General features: G+C 33.3%; 1 protein-coding gene across 1 annotated transcript in view; it reads left to right on the plus strand.

The window, feature by feature from the left end:
• LOC149067449 (uncharacterized) overlaps positions 1-27,654 on the plus strand; it is a 369,309-nt gene that overhangs the window by 30,776 nt on the left and 310,879 nt on the right. The window contains exon 4 of the mRNA XM_089252608.1: positions 25,002-25,192. Within this exon, the coding sequence (XP_089108734.1) occupies positions 25,002-25,192 (191 nt within the window). The remainder of the gene's footprint in view (positions 1-25,001; positions 25,193-27,654) is intronic.

A 27,654-nucleotide genomic window follows, 5' to 3' on the forward strand; every position in this document is an offset into this window, starting at 1 on the left:
ATAAGAAGGCTTTTCTCTCTTACCATTCATCAAAAAAGTAAAAAAAAGACGATTATTCACAGTTTTTACGTGAAAAAAATCCCTCTGTATAATTCCGAAAAAATATAGCTTGCCTTGCTCACGTCAAACTGTGCCTAATGTCATAAAAATGAATTAATTTAAAGAATTTCAGCAGAAACTAATAATTTTATCGAGAATTGCTTTTTTTTGGTGACAATTTGCGATAGACCGCATTTTTCTCGACCAGATATGGTATGGGTATAAGAGTCTCGTTTTTCATTTGAACTCACGATGATATTACTAATATCAGTTTCAGAATTTAGTAATGTTTCATTCCATTAGAATTAAATCATCAAGTCTGTTACGAACCATTGGTAACGCTACTGCAGAGCACTCTTGTGTTGCATTCTGACTCACGAAGGGTATATAGATGGAGCGCAGTAAGAAAGTAAACATGATCGTGTAAAGAAAAAAGGTGTCTTTCCTGATTAAAAGAAAATTTTTGCACATAAATTTCAGTTGTCTTTATACCTTTTAAAGGTTTTGACCTTTACTGTAATTTAAACTATTTTTTTCTGGAGAGGTGCGACACTCATGGAAATTAGTTTTACTGGAAAATGTATAGTTCCACTTGTAATTATTGCTCTAAAATTTCAATCTACAGTCGAAGCCGCTTATTAAAATTGCAGATAATGTTATTATTCGGGTATTGCTATCACTTTTGCATAGAGCGGAACAAACTAATACCATAATTTGGGAAAAAAATTTCTTTAAAGTTATCGGGACTTTGGTTTACGGTATCGATTTTTTTTGTCGAAATTTTTTTCCGCATTTTGAAGCTAAGGTTTTACCCAAAGTTATTATTTCCCCGTAAGTTATCGTTATCAGGCTGCAAGACTGTTTAGGAGGCTAGAAGGTATTCTCTCTTCCTTTCCGTTGTTGATAAACATTTCCGTACCTTAATGTCGTAAGCAGGCCGCAGTATTCGCTGTGATCTATGTACGTGTGGAGCTGGTTTTTCAATGGCGTTTCTGTAATGATGACAAAAGAAGCCCTTTCTTGCAGGCCTTGATCAGTTTCTTTCTGTTGACCAGATTCAAATTTATTTTTCTGAGAGATTTTCTCAAGGGATCTATGAAACGTATGGGGTGCATTAAAAAAGAAGTATCGCAATTCATGACACAGTCATTCCACAAGCCAAACAACGGTTGAATTAAAAAAAAATGCGGGTTTTAGTTTAAAGGACGAAAAGGTCCCGTTTTAGAGTAATAAGTATAACAAAAAATGGACCAATTGAACTTTTTGCAACCAATTACAATGGGAAAGAAAAACAGTACCACTTCAGTCCAGTTTTACTTATGCCCGTTCGCGCAAACGGAATTGATATCGTCATCATTCGGTTATTGTTATGAGAATCCCCGAGTCCCGATTTCATCGCACTAAGCAGCGTGGACTATATTTAAATCCACAAGTTTTCGAGAGATATGACGGTTTTTCAGTTGTTCTTAAACTTTTTTCCCACCACTTTAAGTAAGATGTACAGGGTGTCTTCTGAAGTGCTAATTCTGTCTTTATCTCATTAACCGTCCGTCGTAGAGGTAAGATTCCAATTTAAAAAACACTCAACAAGCGTCAAAAATTATCCTGGAACAGTTTTGAGAGTGAAAATATAGTGTGTCACAGAACAAAAAAAATCTAAAGTTTTAAACGATCCCCTTGTCCTCTAACTTCCAATTAGAAAGTTGTTGCCCTGTATCTCCTGAGGCAAAAGAAATAAAAGTTTCTAAGTGCAACATCCGCTAAGATATTTGAATTAAAAAATCGGAATGAAGTTACGAAGGAACAGCAAAAACTAACGGACAACGCTACTTTCCCAACTTTTCACCGATTTTTGAATTCGAATTGCACAACGAATATTGCACTTGTAAAACTTGTAATTTTCTTGTTGGCAACAACTTTCTAACTCTAAGTTAGAGCACAAGAGGGAAACGTGTAAAAATTTAGATTTCTCTCTCTCTTGTTGCACACTTTTGTTCATTCAATATTACAGGGTAATTTTTGAACGCCTTTTGAGCATTTTTAAATTGAAATCATACCTCTAAGACGGACGGTTGATGAGATAAACGGCACAATAGCACTTACAGGACATCCTGTATATTGGCACAATTACATTTTTTGAACGATTTTTTTTTTACAAACGTGTAAAAATATGAGATCATGCACACAGTGTCCCGTTTAATGGTGCAATTGCATTCACAAACTGAAACGAGGAAGTATTGAGTGCACCTGGTACGACTGACAGATCGTGACTCAGTTTCAAAAAGAAAAAGAGCGCTTAAAAAAATTGCCAAAGAAGATCCGACAGGTTCTTTAAAATAAATAAATAAAATAAATTCGTCCCGTGCATTGACTGCTATAAAACTGTCACACACATGCACACATGACGTGATGCGAGTCCATGGCGCATGCTTTGGGATTACGAGGAGGAGAGACGTGTCGTGCGCATGCTCGGGTTTTCGCAGTCGATATTCTCATGTCAGAGTAGGAACATCATAAAGTGTTATTCATTCTTTGGCGCGAGAGCAGCCAAAAAGACTCTCCGTTTCATTTCTTGTTGTTCCAATGTTAGAGCCGCGCGTGACGGGCAGCACCAAAACTCTACTAACAGGTATAAAACTACACAAAGTATTCCTGCTCAATAAGTTGGTTCCGTACTAACAGCGGCAAAAAAGTTACGAACTGTTTTCCTGAACAGAAGAAAAAGTTTATCTGAAGGCGCTTCTCTCTCTCGAAAACAAGGTAAAAACTACCTTTTCTAAAAATTTTATTTTCTTCATACATTTAATAATTCGATTTCGCGGCATCAATATTTATTAATAATTTGGTATTATGAATTCATGCTCAATAACTTTTCTAATTTGTTTCTGTGCATTGATTTCTTCATTTTCCCGCAGAACTAAATTGCAATACATTATTACTAATCTATAATTTCGATGTTTTATGTCCACATGGAGGATTTCCGAAACTTACTCTGAATGGATTTATAAAAAGATTTATTATTAATTAGTGTATGTTATTAATTTTATCCGAAAGTTCTAACAAGGTAAAAACTACCTTTTCTTAAAAATTTTATTTTTCCATACATTTAATAATTTCATTTTGCAACATCATTTATCAATAATTTAGCATTATAAATTCATGCTCGATAACTTTTCTAATTTGTTTCCGTGTATTAATTTCTTAATTTTCCTGCAGAACGAAACTAATAAATTATTATTAATCTATAATTTCTATTAAAATATATCATAACGACACGAAGGATTTATGAAACTTAATCAAAATGGATTATTAAAAATATTTTTTATTAATCATTTTATTAATTTTATCCGACAGTTCTTGTAAGAAAGTAAAAATTACATTTTCTTAAAATTGGTTTTTTCATACATTTAATAATTCGATTTTGCAACGTAGTGATTTATTATTAATTCTGTGTTATCCATTCTTACTCGATAAATTTTCTTCCGTGAATTAATTTCTTAATTTTCCTATATGATGAAATTTTAATCAATTATCAAGTAATCTATAAATATTTAAGTTATATTTGGCATCACTATTTTTTATAGACATCTTTTATCAGCACTTCGTTGGGTCATTTATTTGCCTGTTGTGGCCTTTGTGTTTGTATGTGTGTTAAATGTAATTTATATATTTCATACACAAGTATAAACGATATTTTAAAAATTACTCTAAATGAATTTGTGAAAAGTTGATTATTAATTATTACTAATTTTATCCGAAGGTCCTTCTGAAACGAAAAACTCTCTTTTCTCAAAATTTGTTTTTTTTTTTATAATTTAATAACTCCACATTTTGTGGCGTCATGATTTATTAATCATTTTGTATTATCCTTTCCTCTTCGATAAATTTTCTAATTTGTTTCCGTGTATTAGTTTCTTAATTTTTCCTATCGAAGAAATTATTATTAAGTAACTTATAATTGCAATTTATATATTTCATATCCACATGGAGGATTTCCGAAACTTAATAATTTAACTTTTATTTATCAACTTTTGTGAGGTAAAAACTACCTTTACTTAAAATTTTATACTTCATACATTTAATATTTCGATTTTGCAGCATCATAATTTTTTTATAATTTGATATTTTCATTCCTTCTCGTTAAGTTTTCTAGTTTTTTTCAGTGCATTAATTTCTTAATTTTCCTATATGATGAAATATACATATGATTTAATTAGTTATTAAGTAATCTATATAATTACAATTTATGTATTTCATACCTAAATGAAATTTCATATTCAAAACTTACTCTAACTAGATTTATTATAATAGATTTATAGGTTTATTATAATAGATTTATACATTTATTATAATAGATTTATACATTTATCATAATAGATTTATACATTTATTATAATAGATTTATACATTTATTATAATAAATTTATACATTTATTGTAATAGATTTATAGCTTTATTAGGATTCTTCGAAGAAGGCAAAACTATCTTCTCTTAGAATTTGTTTATTCAATTATTATTATTATAATTATTCGATTTTGTGGACTACCATTTATTAATAATTTAGTATTATAAATTAATTTTTGATAATTTATTTAATTTCTTTCCGTGTATTATTTTCTTTTCTTTCTTAAAGAATGAAATTTTAATAAGTCATTATTAAACTACGTATATACAATTCTGATTCATACATTTCACAACCTCATAAAGGATTTCCGAAACTTTAAATGGATTTATAAAAAGATTTATTTTTTTTTATATCAGATTGGTATGGTACTTTATCATTTTTATAATTTCTTACAAAAAAATGTATGTTTTTATGTTAAATGTTAAAAAATATCGGAAACTGGTATTTTTTATTTTGGGAGGGTTTGAAAGATGTTCATTTACACAGAATAAATATTGATCAATCGAATTCATTCATTATATGGATTATAGTTTTCGTGATAACGGCCAATGTTCCCAATGGAGAACATCGGTTTATTAATCAGAAAAAAAAAGGTGTGAAATTCCAAACTTAATTTACGAAGCAAAAATTTCAACAAATCCAACACATAAGCTTTAAAAATCTAATGTTTTTATATCATCTATTTTTTAGGGAGAATAAAATTGAATTTTTTTTGTTTTTAATTTTAATTTTTTGTTTCAATGGGCATGGGCAAGTCCAGAAAACACATAGGCAAATTTTTTTTTCATGAGTTTTTTTGATTGATATGTCTAAACTGAAGGATCAGGAGGGAAAATAAACGGAAAAAAAAATGTAAAATCTATCTAAATCTGTACTTAGTTAGTAATCTCGGTGTGAGGTTACTTTCAGACGAAAAAAATCCAGAACTTGTTTTTTTGTAATCTAATGTTCGTTCTTGAAACGAATAAAATAAGTTGTTACGCAATTTTTCTTTTAATTTTTTGAACATGTTGAAATGATCTTAAAACATCAAGTTTTATTATTTAAACCAGATTTCTTAATAATTGTTTGCCCGATCCAAAATCACTTACACTATCAACTTTCAACTTCACAACCCATCGGTCTGTATTGTTGATTTAAAAATTCTTATTAAATATTTCTTATTAACAAAATGTGTTGAATTCCCCTTGGCGTCGTAATAGGTGGGCCAACAAGGCTCGAGTTCGGGGCCCCTGAATCAAAGGACGCCGCATTGTTAAAAGTTTTTACTATTTCTGAAATGATCAGTTTTGTAAATTCTGAATTTTCATAAATTATGGATTTTTATTAAATCTGGAATCGTTTTTCATTAGTTTGCAATTATTTTTCATTAACTTTAGAATTACTTTTTCATTAATTTTTTATTATTTTTCATTAATTTTTTTTCATCAATTTTTGGATTTTTTTTCATTAGTTTTAGAATTATTTTCCGTCGATTCTGTAATCATTTTCCATTTTTTTTTGTGGAAATGCCTTTCATTATGCTTGCAATTATGTTGAGCTTTCCAATTTTTTGATATTTTCAAACTGATAATTTTCAGCATTCCTGTGCATTCTGTAATATCATGTCGACTTCTACATAAACAGTGTATAAAATCATGTCTCAAGAGGGTCTCAAAAATATCCCAGTTCAGACGGTAAAAATCATTAAGACACTTTATGAAACCAGTGGTTTAACAGATTAATTTATAACCGAATTGTGCAAGTGGATTTATACAATCCATCTCAAGAGTCCTTGCGACTCAAGTTTGAATTGCAACCCATAGGTTAGAGAAGCTCTTACTTGTATTGCCGAATACCACAAAAAAAAGATGGCCTTCCAGTCCGTAAATTTATATATTACATGATTTAAAAACTTATCCAACTTTCTAATTCAGAATTCATCTTTTTTAACTAGAACACAAGAAAACTGAATTTTTTTCCATGTGCCAATCAAGTGCAATAATTGGTAATCGATTGATTACAAATTGTCAGCTGCACGTTGTATTGAGACTGAAAGGTTTTATTCGTACACATATGACACAACAATATTCATATGATATTCATAATACAATAGCGCAATCTAATAAATGTTCCATTCACTCCGAATAATTCGTGTAATAACATTTTGTAAGAACATAATTTCAATAATATCGCTAAATTGAAATGTACATGAGGTATCAGATATAAAAGCAAAATGTTTAGTGAATGTTTCGAACGAAACAAATTACGTGAATTCATTATTTTCCTTCTCAGCATTCATTATTCTCAGCCACCTCAATGGGCATTTTTCCTGTCGTAGCCTTACATTTGTATTTCCATGAGCGTAGAGTATAACGTGACTTTTCATTGATTTGTCCGACATAGTTCTCGTTGCAGTTTTCAGGCATGTACGTAGTGCATAATATACAGTCATATCCCGACTTACGCTGCTCCGATTTGCACAATTTCAGAGTTACGCGACTTTCTGTAAAAAAAATGCCTAGTTTTTGAATTCAGCAAAATTCGTAAGATTCATGGGATTATAGTTGAGATGAAAACCGTATTTAAATTTGTATGTGGTAATCAGGTAAGAATATATTGTCCATTCAATAAGAACACTACATGAAGCCAAAATAAACAGATTTTTAAGGTGCTAAAAGTATACACACAAGGGAAGCAATTCAAGATATAAACTTTGCCAGAGACTGCAAAACAATTCGAGCCTTGGAGTCATTTGGAATTAAGGATAGGCGAAAGCGTTCACAATTCTAAAGAATGGCTTGGTCAGCAATGCACACGGTTACTTACCCTCTACTCTAATTGATTCTAAAGAATGGCCCGACACTCTTGAAAGTTTGTTTACTTGACTTTATGAAAAAAAAAAAAAAAAACAAAGACTAATAACAAAACTGCACTGCTTTTTAAACACAAGGAAATTACTACTTTCGATGGGCCAAAGATCGCACTTCGCATGAGAATCGTTTCCACATAATATATTTTGAAATACAGAAACTTCAATGATAATCTTTTGAATATGTATAGGAAAACCTGCATCTTTTTTAGAGTGCAATGTTTTCGAAAAGACTGGTTTTTTTCCGAAATATTAATTTCAATCAACCACTATTTGTATGCAATGTACTCCGACTGATGCTAATTCCGCTTACGCGCTCAATGTCGGTCCCACTTATCGCGGAACTGCAGGGTATCGCTGTAACGGTTAAAAACAAACAGGTAACCAGCACGAAAATTATATTTCTGTTGAAAGAGACCCTGAGGCTCAGGTGATAGTAACACGTGGTTGTACAAGTTCATGAATAAGTCGGACACTGTTTTTTCTGTTGCTTCATTAGCGTTTCAAAACCAAACCCTTTGTTGTTTTAATTTTTTTCAAGAAACTCTCACATTCGCAGTGATACATGCAAAAGGCAATAGTGATTGAATATATTTACTATTATTTTTTTTTTGTAATAATTTCGGAAAATATCAAGGTGACGGCATTTTAAAAAAACCCTCATCAAAACTAAATGATGCAATAAAGTGTTTCTCATAGTGTGCGTAGAGGCTCCTAGAAGCGTCGCCAACCTTTGTCAGGGGGCGTCGCACTGAGCTGGAGATATTGATTTGTATATGCCTAATAATTTTTTGAAGTGGTTCTTTTGTATGGGAAAAATGCCTACCAAACTATTCTGAGGATCCACGGTTTGGCAAGAAAGCCGCAGTAGATAAAAGTTTGAGAACCACTTATATAATGCATAAGTTTAATTTACTCTTCCCGTGAACTGAAACGTAATGACGATTTTGGGGCCACAGGTCTAACATTTTTAAGGCCCCTTGAATAAGCAGAATTTATACAATTTGAGGGGGAGGGAGTTGGTGTTGTGTAATAATTTATGCCCTTTTGGTCACAATGTGCCAAAATATGAACACACAATTATATGTAATTCACACAAAAAAAAAAAAACATCACAAAATTAATGAAAATTTGAAATTAATGAAAATTTGAAATTAATGAAAATTTGAAATTGACGAAAATTTGAAATTAATGGAAATTCAAAATTGATGAAAATTTGAAATTAATGAAAGTTCAAAATTGATGAAAATTCAAAATTGATGAAAATTCAAAATTGATGAAAATTCAAAATTAATGAAAATTTGAAATTAATGAAAATATAATATTATCAAATAATTCCAGAAGTAATGACAATTAGTAATTACTGAAAAATACTGTATAGATCCTGATTATACAGTATTACATACCCTAATTCTGATTAACGAAAGAAATAATAATCGGAATAATAAATCGGAACTCAGAATTTATGTTAGAAATAATATTAGCTTTTATAACAACTTTCAATAATTTGGGGCCCCTGGTTTTGTTCGAGGTCCTTCGCCGGGGTGCAGTCTAAGTTGCACCGTTAAGACGCCGATAACGATTTACTTCCACCTAGGGTCTGGTAAGGGTAGCTCTGATTGTGTTTCAAGAAGAAGACTACTAAAACCTCTCTAAGAGTCATCTGCAGCTCTTAAAGAATACCGATCCTTCGAAGAAATAGGGTCCCTTAATAAAGGTAAATATAGGTAAAGCATATTACACTCAGTGAGAATTCTGGACTTTTGAAAAATAAACTGCTTCTATATAGGTGGCATCTTTACAAAGTTCACTTTTAAGAAGTTTATTTACATTTCGAGAGCCTCGGAGAAGAATTCTGCATAAAGGCAATCAAGGCTCAATAGCTTCTATGTTAATGGTTTCGACTGGATGCCACTTTTTTGTTTCTTGAATGAACGCTTCTATAACTGAAAAACAAAATCGTAGAAATAGAGGCCAACATATCACAGATGAACATTATCTGCATGATTACGTAATCATTTGAAAATTGGGGGATTCCGTTGAAAGCTCTTTAAACGAGAAAAGGGTGAAACACTTCTATTAACAGTCGCGAAACACCGTCCAAAGACGATGGAGGTTGAGGGGATCGATTACCAGTTGCTGAATAATTAACGTTGTACGATATCGTAATGCGATATTTTTAGCTAAATACGAAAATTCGATATTAACTTTCGGAATGAGTGAGTCCAGAATAGGAGTACGGAGGGTTGCATGACTCCCTTTATGTATAGGACCCGGGCAAAACGATCCAGAGAAGGAGTCTCTTCCAACCACCCTAAAAGCCAGACAATGTTTTTAGGGGGTGGGGGGGAGGCTAGGAGCTGGTTGCTGATTGATTGCGGAGCGCTGCGAAGTCTCGTTAAACCATAACCTCCATTCTCCCAAACCCTCTAATCAGGCGATTACCATACGCTTTGCCAATCACCCTCATTCGCCCCACCTTTTATGCAACAAATCTGCGAATGTGTATGTACCACTCCACAGGCTCGAATTGGTGTGTGTGTGTAGGCAGGGTGAACAAGCGTAGTGCTCCTAATTGACAGTGTTCTATTGTGAAAGCTTTTCGCTGTGTGTGTGTGTGTTTCCTATTCATCTGTAAGTGTTCATTTTACTAATGAGGCTTTAATTACTAATCGTCTCGGCTACGAAATTATTTCAGTAAAATCCATCGGAGTTGGATCCGTCTTGAGGAATCTGGGTGGATGAGCCTAACGCGATGCTTCATTTAAGTGCATCGAATAAATGAGCACCATGCAATCAGGAATAAATGTGTAATCGAAATTATTTGTGCGTTTGGAGAGAAATCTGGAGTGTTTCAAGGGAATGGCCTTTTATCATTATGAACGGCTGTTGAGACGGGATGTGCATTATTCCGAAAAAATTGGGCAGAATTTTCTTTAATCATACAAAGTTTTCATTTCAAGTTTTTCCATTTTTCAAAAAGAAAAGAAGCAGATTCAAGCTTTAGAAAAATGTTTTTTCAATCTTAGTGTCAAGATAATTCCAAATGACTAAACGATGGACATGGATAGGGAAAGACACCTTTCAGTTCTAAAATGTAGTGCTTCATAAATCTAGGTTGCGATGTAGCTTGGAGTGATTTCTGATTTCATTTTCACATCTATTTAAATGGTGGAGTTTTATAATCGATCAGTTACATAAAAAAAGGAACTTAGTTTGTTTTCTTTTATGACGCATTTTTAACTTCATTGATTCGTAAATCAATATGTGATTCATAGAAAATTCATGGAGAATATTCTCAAATGAATATCCCAGTCTTAAATACAGTTCAAATGTACAGTAAAACCTCGTTTTTGCTGGACAAAAAATTTCGTTCGCAAGAGAGTGATGACTAAAAAAGTTGATGGGGGGAGGGGGGGAGGTCATATTGAAGCCTTCAACCATTTGTCTACTAACGGTGCATTAAAATACCACTTTATTTAGCCATCTCCCACAACATCCCTTAAATCTCTTACATACGTTGTTGGGTGCTTTGAAATATAAAGATTGTATAACTATTTTATGATTTCCAGATGACAGCACAAGTGTGTTGGGCTATTATTTTTTTTAAATATGTTAATATATTAAATTCAGTCAGAGATGTTTCGTCCCTGTGAAAGTGCTTACTGCATCAAATTTTCGTGTAACGCAGGAAAACACTACTACAAAATGTTCCCATAGGCCGAGATTTTACTTTAAAACGTTGATAAAAGTTCTTTTATTACACTTGAAAAATGCAACCGATAAGCGTATCGGTTACATTCTAGTACAAATGTAACCAGAAGGTTTATTGGTTGTTTTTTTTTCAAATTTTGTAAAAGATCTTTTATTAAAATTTTATAGCGTAATCTCGGATTTACAAATGTAATGCATAAAAAAAATTATTATTTTCTTTGTGATAAAATAAATAAATGTTCAGGCAACTGAATTATTCAACATATTTCATTTGGTACTTTTAATTTTACTATAAACATAATGTGTGTGCTGACGAAACTTTAAAAACTACAAGGTTAATTAATTCTTTGTGCATGCCTACTAAATAATTTTTGGATTTTGTTGTTTAGCTTTTGTTAGCACTAAAAAGAGCTTATTTCATTTTTTCATAATGCTTTAGGTAAAGAATTTAAACAAAACTCAATAATTATTTGGCCGTAAAAGAGGGATGACCGCATTTGCGGGGTGACCGTTGAGAAGGGTTTTCACTGATTTTAATTTTCTTCAATTTCACGGGCACCAGTTTATTCGAATTCTGAAATACACTAATATCATAGAATACTGAAGCTCTGAAATTTTACGGCATTATGATGACTTTATCATCGCTAATTTTTGTTATATTCGTTCGGAATATCGAGAAAAACATAGTTTAGAAGCAGAAAAGGTAGTTCCACAAGAGCAAAAATTTTTCTTTTAGTCACATTGTTTGGCAATTTGCTTGCTGTGGCTTTAGAATTTGCTATTTGCATAATACTAATGTTTGTACTATACATGTCAAGGTGATATCCTGAAAAGACAGGTAAATATTAAGTTTTACAGGAAAAACCTAGGGGGTAAACCAAAGTGAACTAAGAAAAGCTTCGAATGGAAAAGTTTATAAGCATCGTTATTATACAAATACCACAACAAGCAAAATACCCAGCAAAGTGGCTGAAAAAAAAAGATGCCCATAAAAAATATGGATGTCAAATGCCAAATACAGCAACCTAAAATAAGAGCAATTATCGCAAGAAAACAAATGCACACTAAAATGAAACTAATACAAAGATATCGTTATGATAAAATAAATGACTCATAAATGATAAAAATTACAAATCAGTATTTAATAAAATTTTTGAACAAGTGCGCTGTATCATACGGAGAAAGTATATATAGTCATCTATTAAAAATATATAGTTTATAGATATTTTTACTCACTGGTTGATATAAAAGTATTTAGTAATGGAAGAGTTAGAGAGATGTGATTAACTGGAAGTAACAGATTGGTGTAGTTAGTTCAATCACCGATTGTTAGCAAATGCTGAAAATAAGAACGAGCATTTAATAAGTTTACGAGCATTTTCGGACTTCAACCAGTCCGATTCAGTAAATTTCAGTTTTCACAGGTGAAACCTAGGATTTATTCTGTCGTGGTAGATTGTGTCTACGGTAAATTAGCATTGTAGGCTAGTACAGAGTATTTCAATAGAAAATACGCAGATCTGCTTACCAGACAAATTTGTTTCCCAGTACTGTGTTGGCTCTGACTTGTGAAAAGTGGCAGAGTTTCCATGTGGTGAGTTTTCTTTTCAAGTATCGCATTTCTCGCACAAATTGGCACTTTTTCAACAAGTACTATTTTCTCATAATTTAGATCAGTGGTTCTCTCTTTAGAGCTCCCCCCACCTTCTTTCTCTCTGTGGTCCTGGGATATTTTAAGAGAGCCACTGGCGAAAATGAAGCAAAAGGATGCTAAATAAAGCTGTGAAGAAAATATATAGATGTAAAGAATATTATGCTTTTTTTTTAGTGAAATTTGGTGGAGAAAGTTTGATAACTTTCAAAATCCGGTAAAACTGCCTATTGAAAGAGGGCCATCTTAACGCATTGGCCATATTGTAGATCTCATGAACATAGGGAACCCAATAATGAGGTGTACTACTAGGATTTTCGAGAGTAAATATGTACATGTTAGTTAATCAAAATATGATATATCAGTAATTATTCATAATCATCGGTTGTAATTCATAATTACCAATCGTCTCGATAAGTTTGACAAATTTTATCGAATTTACCCCATTACCGGTGATTATTCATAATTCTCAAACGAAGATGGTAAATTTGTTGAATATGGAAGAAATCGTAAAGAAATATCACTTTAATTTAACAACCTATCAGTTTTGGCTGAACTTGATACATGGACTACAGACATTTTTCCATAAAAATTACATGAAATTAAAGTAAATGTGAAAAAGAAAATTTTTTATGTTTTGTTAGTTTAGGCTGACCTCACATGCATGAACATTACCGATCGAATTAGTCATTCTAGACTGAAGTTTGAATTCAATATCCGGAAAATTTAAAGAAATCACAAACGATTTATCATATTTACCAATACGAGCTAGGGATTATACATAACCAACGGTAAATCAAAATTATCGGTAGTTATGTACAATAACCAGTTGATTACACATAATCACCGGATTTATCATATTTACCGTAACATATGTAAGCGGTTATTTACAGCTAAATACGGAGTCCCAGAGCATTACTCTTTCCGAGAGCTCATGATATTGAGATAGCCTTGCGTAGACACCAGGATAAAAAGAAAGCTCACACACAAAATTCTGCCCCAAAGGTTGACAAAACCTTATTTAAAAAAATTTTCTTCAATACAAATTTACTGAAAAAAATAAATTTAATAAATGGTCAAGCTTCTAGATATGGAAGATGACTGGTTAAGACGAGGGCCACGAGAAGAAACTATGGTCCAAAGGGGACCCATGGGCACAAAAAGGTTTAGAAACACTGAATGAATACTGCATTGGATTACTAAATTATTATTACAAGACATAATAATTAAAATCAACAGATATAATGACCCTTTTAATGAATAAATGAAAAACCCAGAAGTATCAGAGATAGTTCTAATTATTTACGAGTAGCTAAAAAATTATTAATATAAAAATTAATTTTAATTTTTTTTCAACCTTTTTTTATAATTAACTTCAATTCTTTATTCCATAACAAAGCTGAAATTTATCTTTGAGTTTTTAGTTTTTTAATGCTTCGATACAAATACTTCATTCGTACTTGAAAGTGGTCATTGACTTGCGGTAAACAAATATTTCAATAAAAACATCACATCCTCATCACCAAATGTTAATTAATAATTTTCCCGAAATTTTTCATTTGAATACGAAATACTAAAGAGGAATAAATTTTTTTTCTTTGACGTGATTTTCTCTCTTGTGAAAAAAAAAACCATTCTTAGAATAGAAAAGAAAAACTTTAATTTTTTTTCTATTCTATAAAGGTTTTCTCAGATGTTTACTCGAAGGGACGGGGAGAAGTGGGCGAATCGATTTCTCGAAGAAATTCTTATTTTCTTGGCACTTGAGAAGTGTTGTTGAGATATAGAAGTCGTCGTGAAGAGAATTTCGGACATGAACCACCTGGCCGATTTTGGGCTTTGCCCATGTGCAGTATATGTAAGCTGTCACTTCCAGCTAAGTCCGAAGCATACAGAGCATCACTTTGTCCGGGAGCCCCATGATTTTGAGATAGCCCTGCATAGAACCAGGACAAGAGGGAAGCTCACAAAATTCTAGCCCAAAGGTTGATCAACCTTATTTAAAAACATTTTGTTCAATATCAATTGACTGAGAAAATGAATTCAATAAATAAACGCTAAGTTCTTGGATACGAAAGTTGACTGAATAAGACGAGGGTCAGAGATGAAATTATAGTTCAAAGGGGCCATGGGTGGGTGCAAAAAGGTTAAGAAACACTGAATTAATACTCTGTTGAACTATTCGAGAGATACAATGACCCTTTTTAATGAATAAATGAAGAGTCCAAATGTGTCGGAGACAGTTCTAATTATAATGACTGATTTAATTTAATAAAAATTAATTTTAATTTCTAATTTAATTTTAACTTTTTTTTAATTAACTTCAATTCTTTATTCCATGATAAAGCTGAAATTTATCTTTGAGCTGTTTTTCATAAATGCTTCGGTACAAATACTTCATTCGTACTTAAAAGTACTCATTGACTTGTAGTCAACGAGTAAAAGTAAGTAGCAAAGGTCAAGTTCCTGAGTATGGAAGGTTACTGGATAAGACGAGAGCCACGAGAAAGGGCCATGTGGGCCACGTCGACACTCATAGGTGTATAAATGTTAAGAAACACTGGATTAATATTGAACTACTCGCAAGCCATACTAGTTTAATAAATGAACAGATATAATGACCCTTTTTAATGGAATAAACGAAGAGCCCCAGATGTATTAGAGATAGTTCTAATTATTATGAGTGGTTTGAATTATTGATGAAAATTAACTTTAATTCTACTTTAACTTCTTTCTAATTAACTTCAATTCTTTATTCCATTATAAAGCTGGAATTTTTTTCTAAACGCTTCGCTACAAATGCTTCATTCGTACTTAAAAGTAGTCATTGACTTGTAGTAAACAGATATTTCAATGGGAACATCACATTCATCACAAAATGTTAATTAATAAGTATCCGAACATTTTTCATTTGAATACAAACTAGTAAAGAAGAGTAAATTTTTCTTTGATGCGATTTTCTCTTAAGAAAAAAGTCATTCTTAGAACAGAATAGGAAAAAAAAACTTAAATTTTTTTTTCCTATTCTAAGGGTTTTCTCAGATGTATGCTGGCGAAGAAGTGGGCGAATCGATTTCTTGAAGAAATTCTTATTTTCTTGCTCCGGCACTTGAGAAATTTTGTGGGGCCGAGAGAGAGATAGAAGTCGTCGTGAAGAGCGGTAGCCACCACTCGAGCACGTAGTCCACTGTACAACCATGATGGCACATCGTGATAGAGCAGGTACTCGCTGTGTTTGAAGCCCATCTCCTACTTACTCTACCACTCTCCTTCTTAGAAAAGAAAAGAACAAGAACATACATATAATATAGTACTTGGAGATTTCCCTGAAAAGAAAAAGAAGAGAAGTTTTGCGTCCGAAAGAGAATATGAGGTTTGCGGGGTGTACGGTGTGGTGGCTATACGCAAACCTCAGCTGTTTTCTCCGTATCGCTTCCGTTTGGGAAAGTAATCCTTGTCCGCGGATGACCTTTTGTTGTGTAAGGGAACAGAACAAAGATTAGGATCGATGATAGCTGGTCAGTGCTATCCTCCACCCTTTAGAATAGCTCTTAAACCTGTAACTGTTTTATTGCTGACCAATCTGCTGAGTAGGTTATTCTTATGTCGGGAAGAAACATCACTTAAAACGTGACAGATAACCGAAAAGAGTCATATTTTGCGAGAGGTAAGTGATGCCATCTGGAGAAACGATAAATCGAGATTCAATGTGTACAGGTTGGGTGAAAATAAAATATTGATGCATTTACAAAATGGATGCTAAAATCAACCTATTGGCGAATGAGATTGCTATTCAAAGTAAAAAGCTTGTCATGGTCGAGAATTCTTTGTGTGGAGTGAGAATATAAAAATTTTTGAAAATTTTATTGTACCAGGAAACCAAAAGTTTTGCTCAAATTTAATTATTAAATTTTATTTAATCTTTCTTTATTTATTAAAAGTTGCATGAATCTAGCTCTTCTTTTTAACTACCATTTACCGGTGTGGACTTCTTCTTGCTTGAACCACGTATACCCAATACTCAATTTAAGTTTATGCATTTTTGCTACAGAGTCGCGATTGATCGGCAAAGCAGAAATACAAAGTAAAATAGCATATCTCTATTTTTTATAAAGTAGGCTTTCTTATGATTTTTCAGCAGGTTCAAAGTAAGGGGAAGGCAGTGAAATATTTGTTCCACTGAAAATATATGTTCTTGTTATTGCTAAAATTAAAAGCTTTACCAAGACGAGCTATCTCGTCAATGCCGGGGAGACAGATAAGGTGTTCGATGTTAAAAAATGCAAATGGTACGGCGACATCTAAATTGAGTTATAGTGAAAAGGAAATTTTAAATTGCATTATATCGCTTAAAAATTTCAACAATTCCAATAGATTTTTCAAAAATTTCATCGTGATAAGCTCTCATACACTACGGTCGATTTTACGTTAGTACTAATTTTTTTTTAATGTATCATGATTTTTTAGCATGGCTCTGTGCAGGCTCCGTCTTTGTCCCACTCTGAAGGGGGGGGGAGGGGCCCAGGGAATCTCTATCAGGGAATCAGAGAAACCAGAGAACTATCTCTAATCGTCGAAAAGAATTTTAATTAGCAGAAATTTATTGAAACAGCATATAAAGATACGGTTTATTTTAATATTTCATATTTTTTTCACAAAAATGCTGTAGTTTTCATTTTTGATAGTCTTCGGAAGGAGACGCAAGCACGCCCCCCTCTCCCCCATGACTACCCTCCTTTCGTACGCCTATGGATTTTGGCCCATCTAGTATTACAAATATTCATTATACTTAGTTTTCCTTATTTCGTTTGCCGTTTATAAGATGCGTTCACCTTTATAATTTGGAGTAACCTGGTGGCCCAAATGTTATCTATAGTTGTTAAATTGATTTCCAGCGTCAATTTCGAAAAACCAGTTCATAATTACCACAATTTATTTTAACGAATTCTTTCCGTGGCGCTTTAGTGTCGTACATGTTTCTAGTGATTTGTCATTCGCTTTAATTTCAGCTGATAAGAAGTTTGTGTCTCAAGGGAAAATCCAGATGATTAATTACGATTTATCCTCGGATGAATAGAAATGCGAGAAAAAACATTTCCAAATCTTCTGAACGTAAGAAGGAAACAATGGAGATAGACCTTGTAGAGAACGGAAGCAGGGATTTAGAGCAGCTTATCTACGATGTTGAACGCTTGAAAAACATATTGTTTCTGTCATATGTGCTCTCTTTACTTTCCGCTCCCTTGACTCTCCAGAGCTGACATTAAATTGAACTTTTACGCACACATTGTACTGCTTTATATATAGATTTTCATTTTATTCTTCTAATGAATGTATAGGTGGTCGTCGTCACCATTCGTGAATTGCGAGTTTTGATGATGATGACGTATTAGAAATCGTCGATTGTTTCCGACCAGACGTGACTGTGTCATGATTGTTTTTAGTTTTACGTCATTGTTTATGTCTGTGCGACCGTGAAATTGCTCGTCCGGCAAAACGATGCATTTTTTTACGTATTCGAACTTGTGACATCCACATAAAAGCTGAAACTTCAAGCAAGTTTTTGATTTGTGGCAAACAATACAAATAGACACGAGAGTGAGAATAAACTGAAAAAAATACACTAGAGAGACAATTATATATTGGTGGTATAATTTAGACAGAAATGATGAACCGGTTACTGGTCAATCAAACTTCAACATGTGCTGCCTGTGTTCGTTAAATAGTTTATAAAAAAATTAGAAGAGATGTTTGTCCTGTAATAATGATTCAAAGAATAATAAGTAATTACAATGAATCGATGTGGCTTAAGTTTGAAATTGGTTTAGTCGGAAATTGACATGATTTTAGGACAGACCCTCTAAAATCATGCCTTATTAAATCGGGGGTCTAGATACCCCCTCCATTAAAACATGATTTTAGCAAGCGATTCTTCCAGACACATAGGACACTATTTTTCTCAAAGTTGGTACGTCGGGTTATATGGAATATGAGTGTCATCTGATTTGGGCTAGAATATCTCTTCAAGATGGAAAGTTTAGTATGATAGAAAAGAAAATGTCTAGAACACGGGTTTCCTACTGGTATTCCGCGGAACCCTGGGGTTCCATAACAGCTTCTCGGGGGTACCGCATGATCAAATGCCACTGAATCTGGGAAGCTTTCAATGAAGAAAATTTTCTTGTTACTGATACTCGCAAAGCTGTTCTTTTGTTTTGAATTTTAATGAGATATTGTCGTTTAAAAGAAATCCAGACCACTTCAATGACAAACGAAGAGAGTGTGCAAGCATGTGAGGGACCAAAGGAATGATGAGGTGAGAGAGGGACAAAAAACAGAGGGTGTGAAACCACGTGAATGAACGAAAAAGTAACTCAGACACAGAGCCATATTTACTGCTATTTATCATAGCTACGTATTTTACCTGCTATTTATCATAGCTACGTATTTTACCTGCTATTTATCATAGCTACGTATTTTACCTGCTATTTATCATAGCTACGTATTTTACCTGCTATTTATCATAGCTACGTATTTTACCTGCTATTTATCATAGCTACGTATTTTACCTGATATTTATCATAGCACCTGATCCAATTATCGTGGAGTACCCCTACGCAAACGATAAGGCCCCGCGGGCAGTACTTGACGGATTCATTCGTCAAGACGGCCCTGGGGTAATTTATTAAAGAATTAGGCAATATATTCCTTCAATTCAGAAACAAACAAATTGACTTTAACTTTGATAATTTTTTCCACACCACGGTCATTTTCTGCACACGAGAACTAATTAGACCGTGACCTACAATTTATTGTCGATTCCACAAACGGCAGACTTTTTTATACTCACGGAGAGGTTGGTGCGCTAACCTCTCGGTGTAGTATTCCCTGCGGGTAGCAATCTTTTTTCTGTGGTCAGGCCGCCGTTTCTGGCCTACCCCGCGTCAGAAAAATTACTGACAAGTGCGAACCGAATATCGAACTCACGACACTTCTAAGCATCCTTTGGTACTTTAGGCTGGCGAATACCTTATCGATCTGGGCTACCGTGCTCATGAGTGAAACAATACTCTCAGTGCTTGATAATTAATAAATACCCTCCGTTCAATAGTAAAGCAGGTGGGATTCTGTTTTGATTAGAAAATAACAAATTGTTCATTGTTAATATATTGACGCCATCTCTTGTAAACATATGTAAGAAACATAGCCAAAGATGCATAAGCATGCGTTCTCATGTTCAAGAGTTTAAGAATTTCTGGTAACCCTACTTCAACGCTTATTTCCCAGATAGTGCGCTCATTAGCTTTAATTTCATCTGCCCAGACCTGTTGTTTCTCTGCGCACAGAATTTAGATATCTGTGTGGAAAGAAAAAATATCATGCTACCTTATGCAATATATGGGGAATTTTTTTCTGCGCTGCGAAAACTCTGCGCACGGAAGCATCCTCATCAGTGTTCGTCAATACGTATCTTGATGCGTGATTCATGCATCAAAATTCAATTTTATTTCGCCAAATTTTGTTGAGGAGTGAAAATGCTTAGGTAATTGGTTTTAATGGAGTTATTTCTCTATTTTTTCAGAAAAGAAAAAAAACCCTCATTTCACAAAATTATTCCCTTAAAATTTTGGAGAGAACTGAAATTACTCTTTAAACTTATTTTTTCGGACAAAATTGGTTCTCAGATCTATATATATTTATATAACGTCCATATTTTGTAATTTTATTCCTTTTTTATCAGCCAAAACATGACTTCTAGAAAATAATTATTATTTACATTACAATATATAATTATTTATATTAAATATTACAGTATAGTCTGTATTATATCGAAAATGCTTGATTTTTTGCAAGTTTGATTGCAAATTGATTTGTTTGCAAATCTTGATTTATGCACGTTTGATTTTTTAATTACTATTATTACTTGTAAAATATTTATTAATATCACTCTGTATTGATTTTTTTCATGAGACATATTATTCAAAAACCGGTCATCAATTTGAACCATAATAGTTGTGATTTTTAATTGATAGGTGGCGGGAGGGGATCCAGTTTGATGTGATGTTTCTCAATATAATACTCTGTACTGTGTGGTTATTTCCCAATGGCCGTATTCACCGACAGAGTTTAACTGCAATTGCAGGTTAAAGGATTAGCGATCGACACACGGATTGGTTCTAATCCCGTATTTAACCAATCCTTGTCGACCTCTAATCCTTTGACCTGCTATTGCAGTCAAACTCTGTCAGTGAATACGGCCGTAAAAGGCATGTTTTGGCTGATAAAATTTTAAATTTTACCCCGTTTATTGGTTATACAAAATTACAAAATATAGACGCTTATGGTCTAAAAATGCTTCCGTGTTTCTTGAGTTTTTTTTGCTGCCCAGAAAACAATTCCTTTTTTTACCTTTATATAAGGTAGTATGTTATTTTGTCAATCTGCACAGATGTCGAAAATCTGTGCGTAGAGAAACAGGTTTGTGCAGGTGAAATAAAACGCAATATGCCCCCATCTGAAAGAAAACGAAGTTAGAGAGCACATTTTATGTAGAAATTAAAATTTCAGTTTCTTGCGTGCATCTCGGTGCTCATTATGTCCCCTTTCCATCCTGGAGCAAGTCCCCCAAGACCATGATATTTGTTGGGGCCACCTCTGTATTGAGTTCATAGTGAGAAAATAATGAAAATGTAATTTGTCCCAGGCCTTCGTGTTCGTGTCCTGCCAGCTTTACCCTTGTAGAGATCATGGCTCTCTTAAGCCATTGAGGATACATACTTGATTTCATACTTAGGAGGTATTCACCGACAACACAGATGAATATGTGAACACCCTATGATTCAATGATTAGTGTCATGATTATTTTAGTTAAAGCATATGCCAGAGTTCTTGTACGGGAGCTCTTATTTTGGTGATGGTTGTAATCAAATCTCTTACTATCGGGAATATGCCTCCCAATAGACTGACAGGGCTCCAAATTCGTGAGTCCAAAACCATGACTTCAATTGAGCACGGCACAGAGACCCCATCGTCCCCACATCCTGCAGTAAGGCCACTAGGCTGAGATCTTTGGTGGACCTCCAGGTCAGATTCTTATGGGCACCCTTTCCTCTATTATGAATTTATATAGTGATAAAAAAAAAATGATGAAACTCATCTTACTAGAGCCCTGCTGGCTCCACCCCTTTGTGGGGAGCGATTCGCCTACGCCTGGAAATGGGCACACAAGCAAAGCGTTAGTGCTTCACTCTGAACAACCACCGTCAAGCCAAACTCCCTTGCCGGCTTTCCATGAAACAGCCTCATTATCATCGAGTTCCGCGGAACAGCCATACAACCAAGGGTTCCGCGAGAAACTACGTTTGGAAACCCTTGGTCTAGAAATAATGTGTGCACTGTTCTCTGTGGGCCCATCTTGACTATTTTGTAGCTTGAAAGAAAGATTGCATCTGTTACTCTTGTGAACAGACTATGATACCACTGAATCATCAACCACCAAAACAAACGAGGAAATTTTCATTTTTTATTGTCATAGACTCATTAAATGAGGGGTTTTGATCAATTTAAATGAATTTTCTTCATTTAGAACCCCGTATTCCATCTACCCCCGACCATTTCATTTTACCGCCTAAAAAAGAACGATATTTTAAATGCCTTTATTCTCAGACATGATATTTATTTTTAAACACGTTGCACTTGTCAATAAGATTAAAATTTTTTTGAAAATACAGGTTTTTCTGAATTCTATCATGCTTCCAATTGGAGTGATGGAGTAAATTGGAGTGAAAATGAAAATGGTATTCCTTAAACACCCGCACTTAATTTCATCAACTAACTGATTAGCAGGTGGTACTAACAGTACCGATTAAAGAGGTCAAAATCAGCATTATGTTTGTGGGGCGTGCTGCCTCTCGATATAGCGCTAATCTCTCTACTATGAAGATTTTCTTGGTCCTTGTTACATCGGGATTTTACTGCACTTGGGCAATAGTACTTTTTTAAATCATTAATATCCCATCCTATGTTTTAGTTGACTCACAGTTAATCCTAGTTAATCAGAATGAATATAAAATCAAATAATCGTTATTACAAGCAAAGAAAAAATTGTAAATGTATTTTAATTTATTCTCACACACACTGATTTGATTTTAAATACAGCGGTCGCATCTTAGATACGGATCTCTTCTCTTCTACGGCCAAAAAAAATGTTTTTTTTTTCAAAACTCTTCAATAACAACCCCGTCAGATACGGTCACCCCTCTTATACAGATGACTGTTTTTTATCCCTTCAATATCCGCAAAAGAAAGGTTTTACCGTACTTGAGAAACCATTTTAAATTTCTCTGAGAAGGTGATGCAACCAATCACCGGATTTTAAAATGCAACAAACAAGCAGTAGTTATGAATTCTGTTACATATTGTTATTATTTTTAAGTGGTTCTGCTCTCTTGAAGTCATTTTTTTACAAGTTAATAATTCGCTCGAGAAATTTCGGAAAATTTCGTGATTTCCGATATTATTATTTTCTTTAATCACATCGCCAACATTACAGAAACATAACTTTTTTTTATTACCATTATCATCTACGACTTCAGTCGTAAATTGAACGAAAAAACAGTTGATTTCTCTTCTGTAATCGTAATTTGTTGTATTTTTTTTATCTTTTCCTCCGAACAAGGCTAATTTGCGAGAGAGAGAAACAAACTTTATCGCAAGAATTCCTAAAAACTTCAACATAATTTACAGAATAAAAAAAAAATATATATATATATATATATATATTTTTTTTTACTATTATTATTATCGACAGTAAAGAAATAAAGTATTAGGAAGAAAAACCGATGGTGGTGAATGGGGAATTCGAAAAAAAGAAAGATTTTTTTCTCTGCTCTGACTCCTCAAGTGTTTTTCGCTGCAAGAAGTTCCACAGAGAAGCCATTAATTCCGTATTTATTCTCCAACGCTCCTGTAATCACGAGGTTGCAACAGAAATCCTTTTCTAATGATCTTCGGGGCCAAATTCTCCCTCATGTTTTCTTTTTCCCTACTCTCACCAATGCTGGTTCCTCTTTTTCCTCAAAAAATTGCAACAGGAAAAACATAAAATAAAATAAAAAGCGAGAGAGAGAGAGAGAGAAATGAGTTGGTAAGTGTGAACCAAATAACTTTTTGATGTTGGCAAGGTGCTATCTTGTCTGTTTGTCTGTCTATCTGTAGAGGATATTTTTCTAGAAAAAGGTCGATCGAAACAAACTGCGGACGTGTGTATGTACCTTATACACTTGCAACAAACTAACTCTTCTTCTTCTTCATACATGGCCCTTTTCTCCCATCTAATGATTCATTTAGAGTTCTAGAGGTTGTTCTTGTTTTTATTTCTATTTTTTTAATATTTTTTGTTTCCACGAAACATCGTCATGATGATTTTCGTGTATTAACAGCTTTATCACATTGACGTTTCATACTTCGCATACAGCTCTGATTTTTTTTTTCCCCCGAATTTTTTTATAAACAGCTACCGTTATTAAGAGCCATAACTACTTTAAGAAATGGTTCTTCTTTTTTCCTAAGAGAAAAAAGTAATAATAATCTTGGAGTTTTCTTTTAAATACTCTTCGAATCTTGCTCAAGATGTTATCAGTCGGTGTTTTTTTTTCTGATCTGAAACATTCATTTTATTTAAGATTACTAGACGGCTTTTCTTCCAAGAAATTTACCTGTATGCATACTAAATGCATGCAGGTAAAGTACTTTTCAAATATTATACGGGAAATGGCTAGAACGGATTTTGTTGCGTAATTACAGTTAAGTATCCCACCGTGATTTAAAAAATTCAGTGTTCTTATATCGGGATTTCGCATAATTACACATCGTATAAGTCGAGAAACCGACCAGTTTTCCTACTAAGTGATCACATTTCGTTTCTATTTAGATAAATGCACAACTGTCTGAGTTTAGTAGCGTGATGCAGTCATGAAGGTATTAAGTTGAAAATTACAAATAAATCTGAAAAAATGATGCTTGAATGCATTTCAGTTGAACCATTTTTATTGATATTTTAACTGTTCGAAATACGAAAATGATGGAAAATAATAATTTGTGCGAAGACAATATTTTTTTATTCATATATTCCAAAAACTTAGTGGTTAATTAACGAAAGGCAAAAATTTCTTATAGATATAGATTTAAGATATTTTATGATAATTATGATTGCTCTTCTAAGCTTTACATTTGAATAAACTTCAAGGAATGTTCGTATTAACCGTTTTTATTGTTTGTTGTCAGTAACATGCGTCTTTCTCTCTTTCTGATATATTCTATCCTATTTATTTTGTTTTTAGTGATGCGAGAGATGAAAAAAACCGTGATGATGGTGTCGTTTGTTTGTTGCGTGGACCAGAACTCCGTGGTCCTCACCTGCGAGTCATCAACAGCCAGAACACTCACGAAATTTACCACGAACGAGATAACTTGACTATTGCAGCTAAAGTAACGCTTGCATCGTCACCTGAATCCAATTTTTTCCTGACAGGTAAAATTTATTCCTACTGGAATACACTTCTGAAACCATTTGTGTTTATATTTCGCGAGAAAAGGGCATTTTCGTGGAAAAAAATAAAGTATTTAAACCCTTTCAGACCTAAGTTGGAACAGCAAATTTTTCATTGCAGTGAGCTAGAAGCACCCATAGAGATAGAAATCAATTAAATATTGCCTGTGTATTGTTGCCAAAATAGAACTGAATATCTTATCCAGCAAAATTGCGGTTTTCAACATCAAAATAGCATCATATTTATATTCTCATACAAGAAAATTTTTTTTCTGTGAACGTTCGAAACTCATGTCCATTGAGATTCATGCCAGGTCCTAAGGTTAAGGTATCCGACCACTTTTCTATAAAACGGCACAGGAGTGAACTTTAATAACATTTTTTTGATATTTTTGATAGAAAGTGTCCCAAAATTGTGAAAAAGTAATAAATTTCTTGACTATGTCATTTTCTATGAAAATGTCATTTTTATTTCAAACTAGCTTACCCGTCGCGCGTTGCTGCGATCTCAGAAGAAAAGAAATTCAAGGAAATGTGAAGGAAAGGAAAAAAAAATTAAAAAAAAAACCTATGCCTGAAACCTTCGCGGGAATGTACTCAACAACTTCCCAAAGTTTCACGGATGAATGGTGTAGTAATGCATAAAGGACGAACATTCGTTGTTATATATATATAGATTTCGAGCAAAATTCAAGCAATATTCGAAACACAATTGCAAAAAAAATCTATAAATGAAATGTTTTGATATTTTCACAGTACATTTACCTAATGATGGTGCAGGATATGAATCAAAATTGAAAGATTTCAGTGATATGCTAAAATTTGTTAATGCACATGTGAGTTTTTTCAAATTTCATTCTACATATCATGTATAAAACATTGTAATCGGACAAATAAATGTAATATACTGAATCTCAGTTCATAAGCTTAAAAATATATAGCAGAATATCATATTTAAATTTTATCACAAAAAAATGAGTAACTTTGCCTGATTTTAATTTACACAAAAATTGCCACGTTTTTAAGACAAATAAATCAGATTTATTTTGATTTATTTGTCTTAAAAACGTGGCAATTTTTGTGTAAAATATTTAAATTTCTTAATGATACCATGGCTAGATAGATTTTTATAAAAATCACGTTTCAAACTCAAGTGAAATGTAAAAAATAGCATTCTAATATGTCTGTACAAAAATTTACTCAAAAAAGCAATGATTAGAAAAGGGCCTTGTTTCTGTTTGAGGGATTGGGGGGGGGGGAAGCAAAGAACGACAGGGAGAAGAAGGCACGGCAACTACATACGCCCCTAAGGAAGCCATGATGAAAAAAAGGTTAAGAAACACTGTTCTAGTTCAATAAACGGGCAGGTGCTGGTGATTTAGTAGGACGATCCCAACGTGATTTGAATACGACATATTGCCGTTGCTTTGTTTGTCCGAGTATCTGCAGCACTTACCACAAAGAATGAAATTACTCGCAAAAAAAACTTGGTTGTATTCGTAGGCTTGAACTCTCCCTCCACGAATGCATTGAATGAAGATGTATCAATGTATTCAGATATACGTGGAGATATGAAAGATTAACCGATGGGAAAGAGCTCCACTAATGAGGCAGTTCAATAAAGAGATAATCACTTCTCCCAAGTCGAAAATTTTCTCGAAATCGATTTCTCGTTTCCTAATTATTTCACTTTCGCCATCGAAGGGAAGTACAAATCTTTCACTTGGAGATGGAGAGATGGGTCAATGGCTGTATTCTGTATCAACCAGCATTCGTCATCAACACCAACATCTTGGATTTGATGTTACATACATACAGTGAAGACGATTTTCTCAGTTAATGCCGTTTGGACACGAAAACAAATCTATATGTATAGGGAATATATTTTGCCGAACTGTAATTACATAGAAAGACGGCATCTCACCATCATTAGTGCTCTCCAAAGTTTATTTCACGCGTAGGAAAAATGATAAGGACACAATATTAAAAATAAATAAATGTGAAATAAAATAGAAAAATTTGTGCTTTCTCGATCTTTTCCAACTTTTCCGCTTTCACCTTCTCCCAAAAAGTACTATTTTTCTAGAAAATTCTTCCCTAATTAGGGATAACGACTTATCATTTTTTTTTTTTTTTTTGCTTTTTCTCGTCTTTTTGAAAGGGGTTCGCTGTTAATTTTTTTTTCTCATTATTATTACTCTTTCTATTTTTTAAAAAAAAATTAATTTTCTGGAAAGTGAAGAAGTTATTCAGGGATGGAGAGATATAAGGGGAGAGAAATATATTCACAAGTGAGGGATCTCTCAGAAGGGGAAAATGTTCCTGATCACGGAGATTATTTTTAGAAATTAACGTTTTTCTTATGGGGAAAAAAAAATTGAAATTTAGTATGTGTTTGTTTTCTGATTTGTTTGGAGTTGATTTCATGTCATCGTCAGCACGAG

Source organism: Pholcus phalangioides, unplaced genomic scaffold (assembly GCF_987345545.1).
Source record: "Pholcus phalangioides strain wild (caught in Gottingen) unplaced genomic scaffold, Ppha-v1.0 ptg000030l_1, whole genome shotgun sequence".
Lineage (NCBI taxonomy): Eukaryota > Metazoa > Arthropoda > Arachnida > Araneae > Pholcidae > Pholcus > Pholcus phalangioides.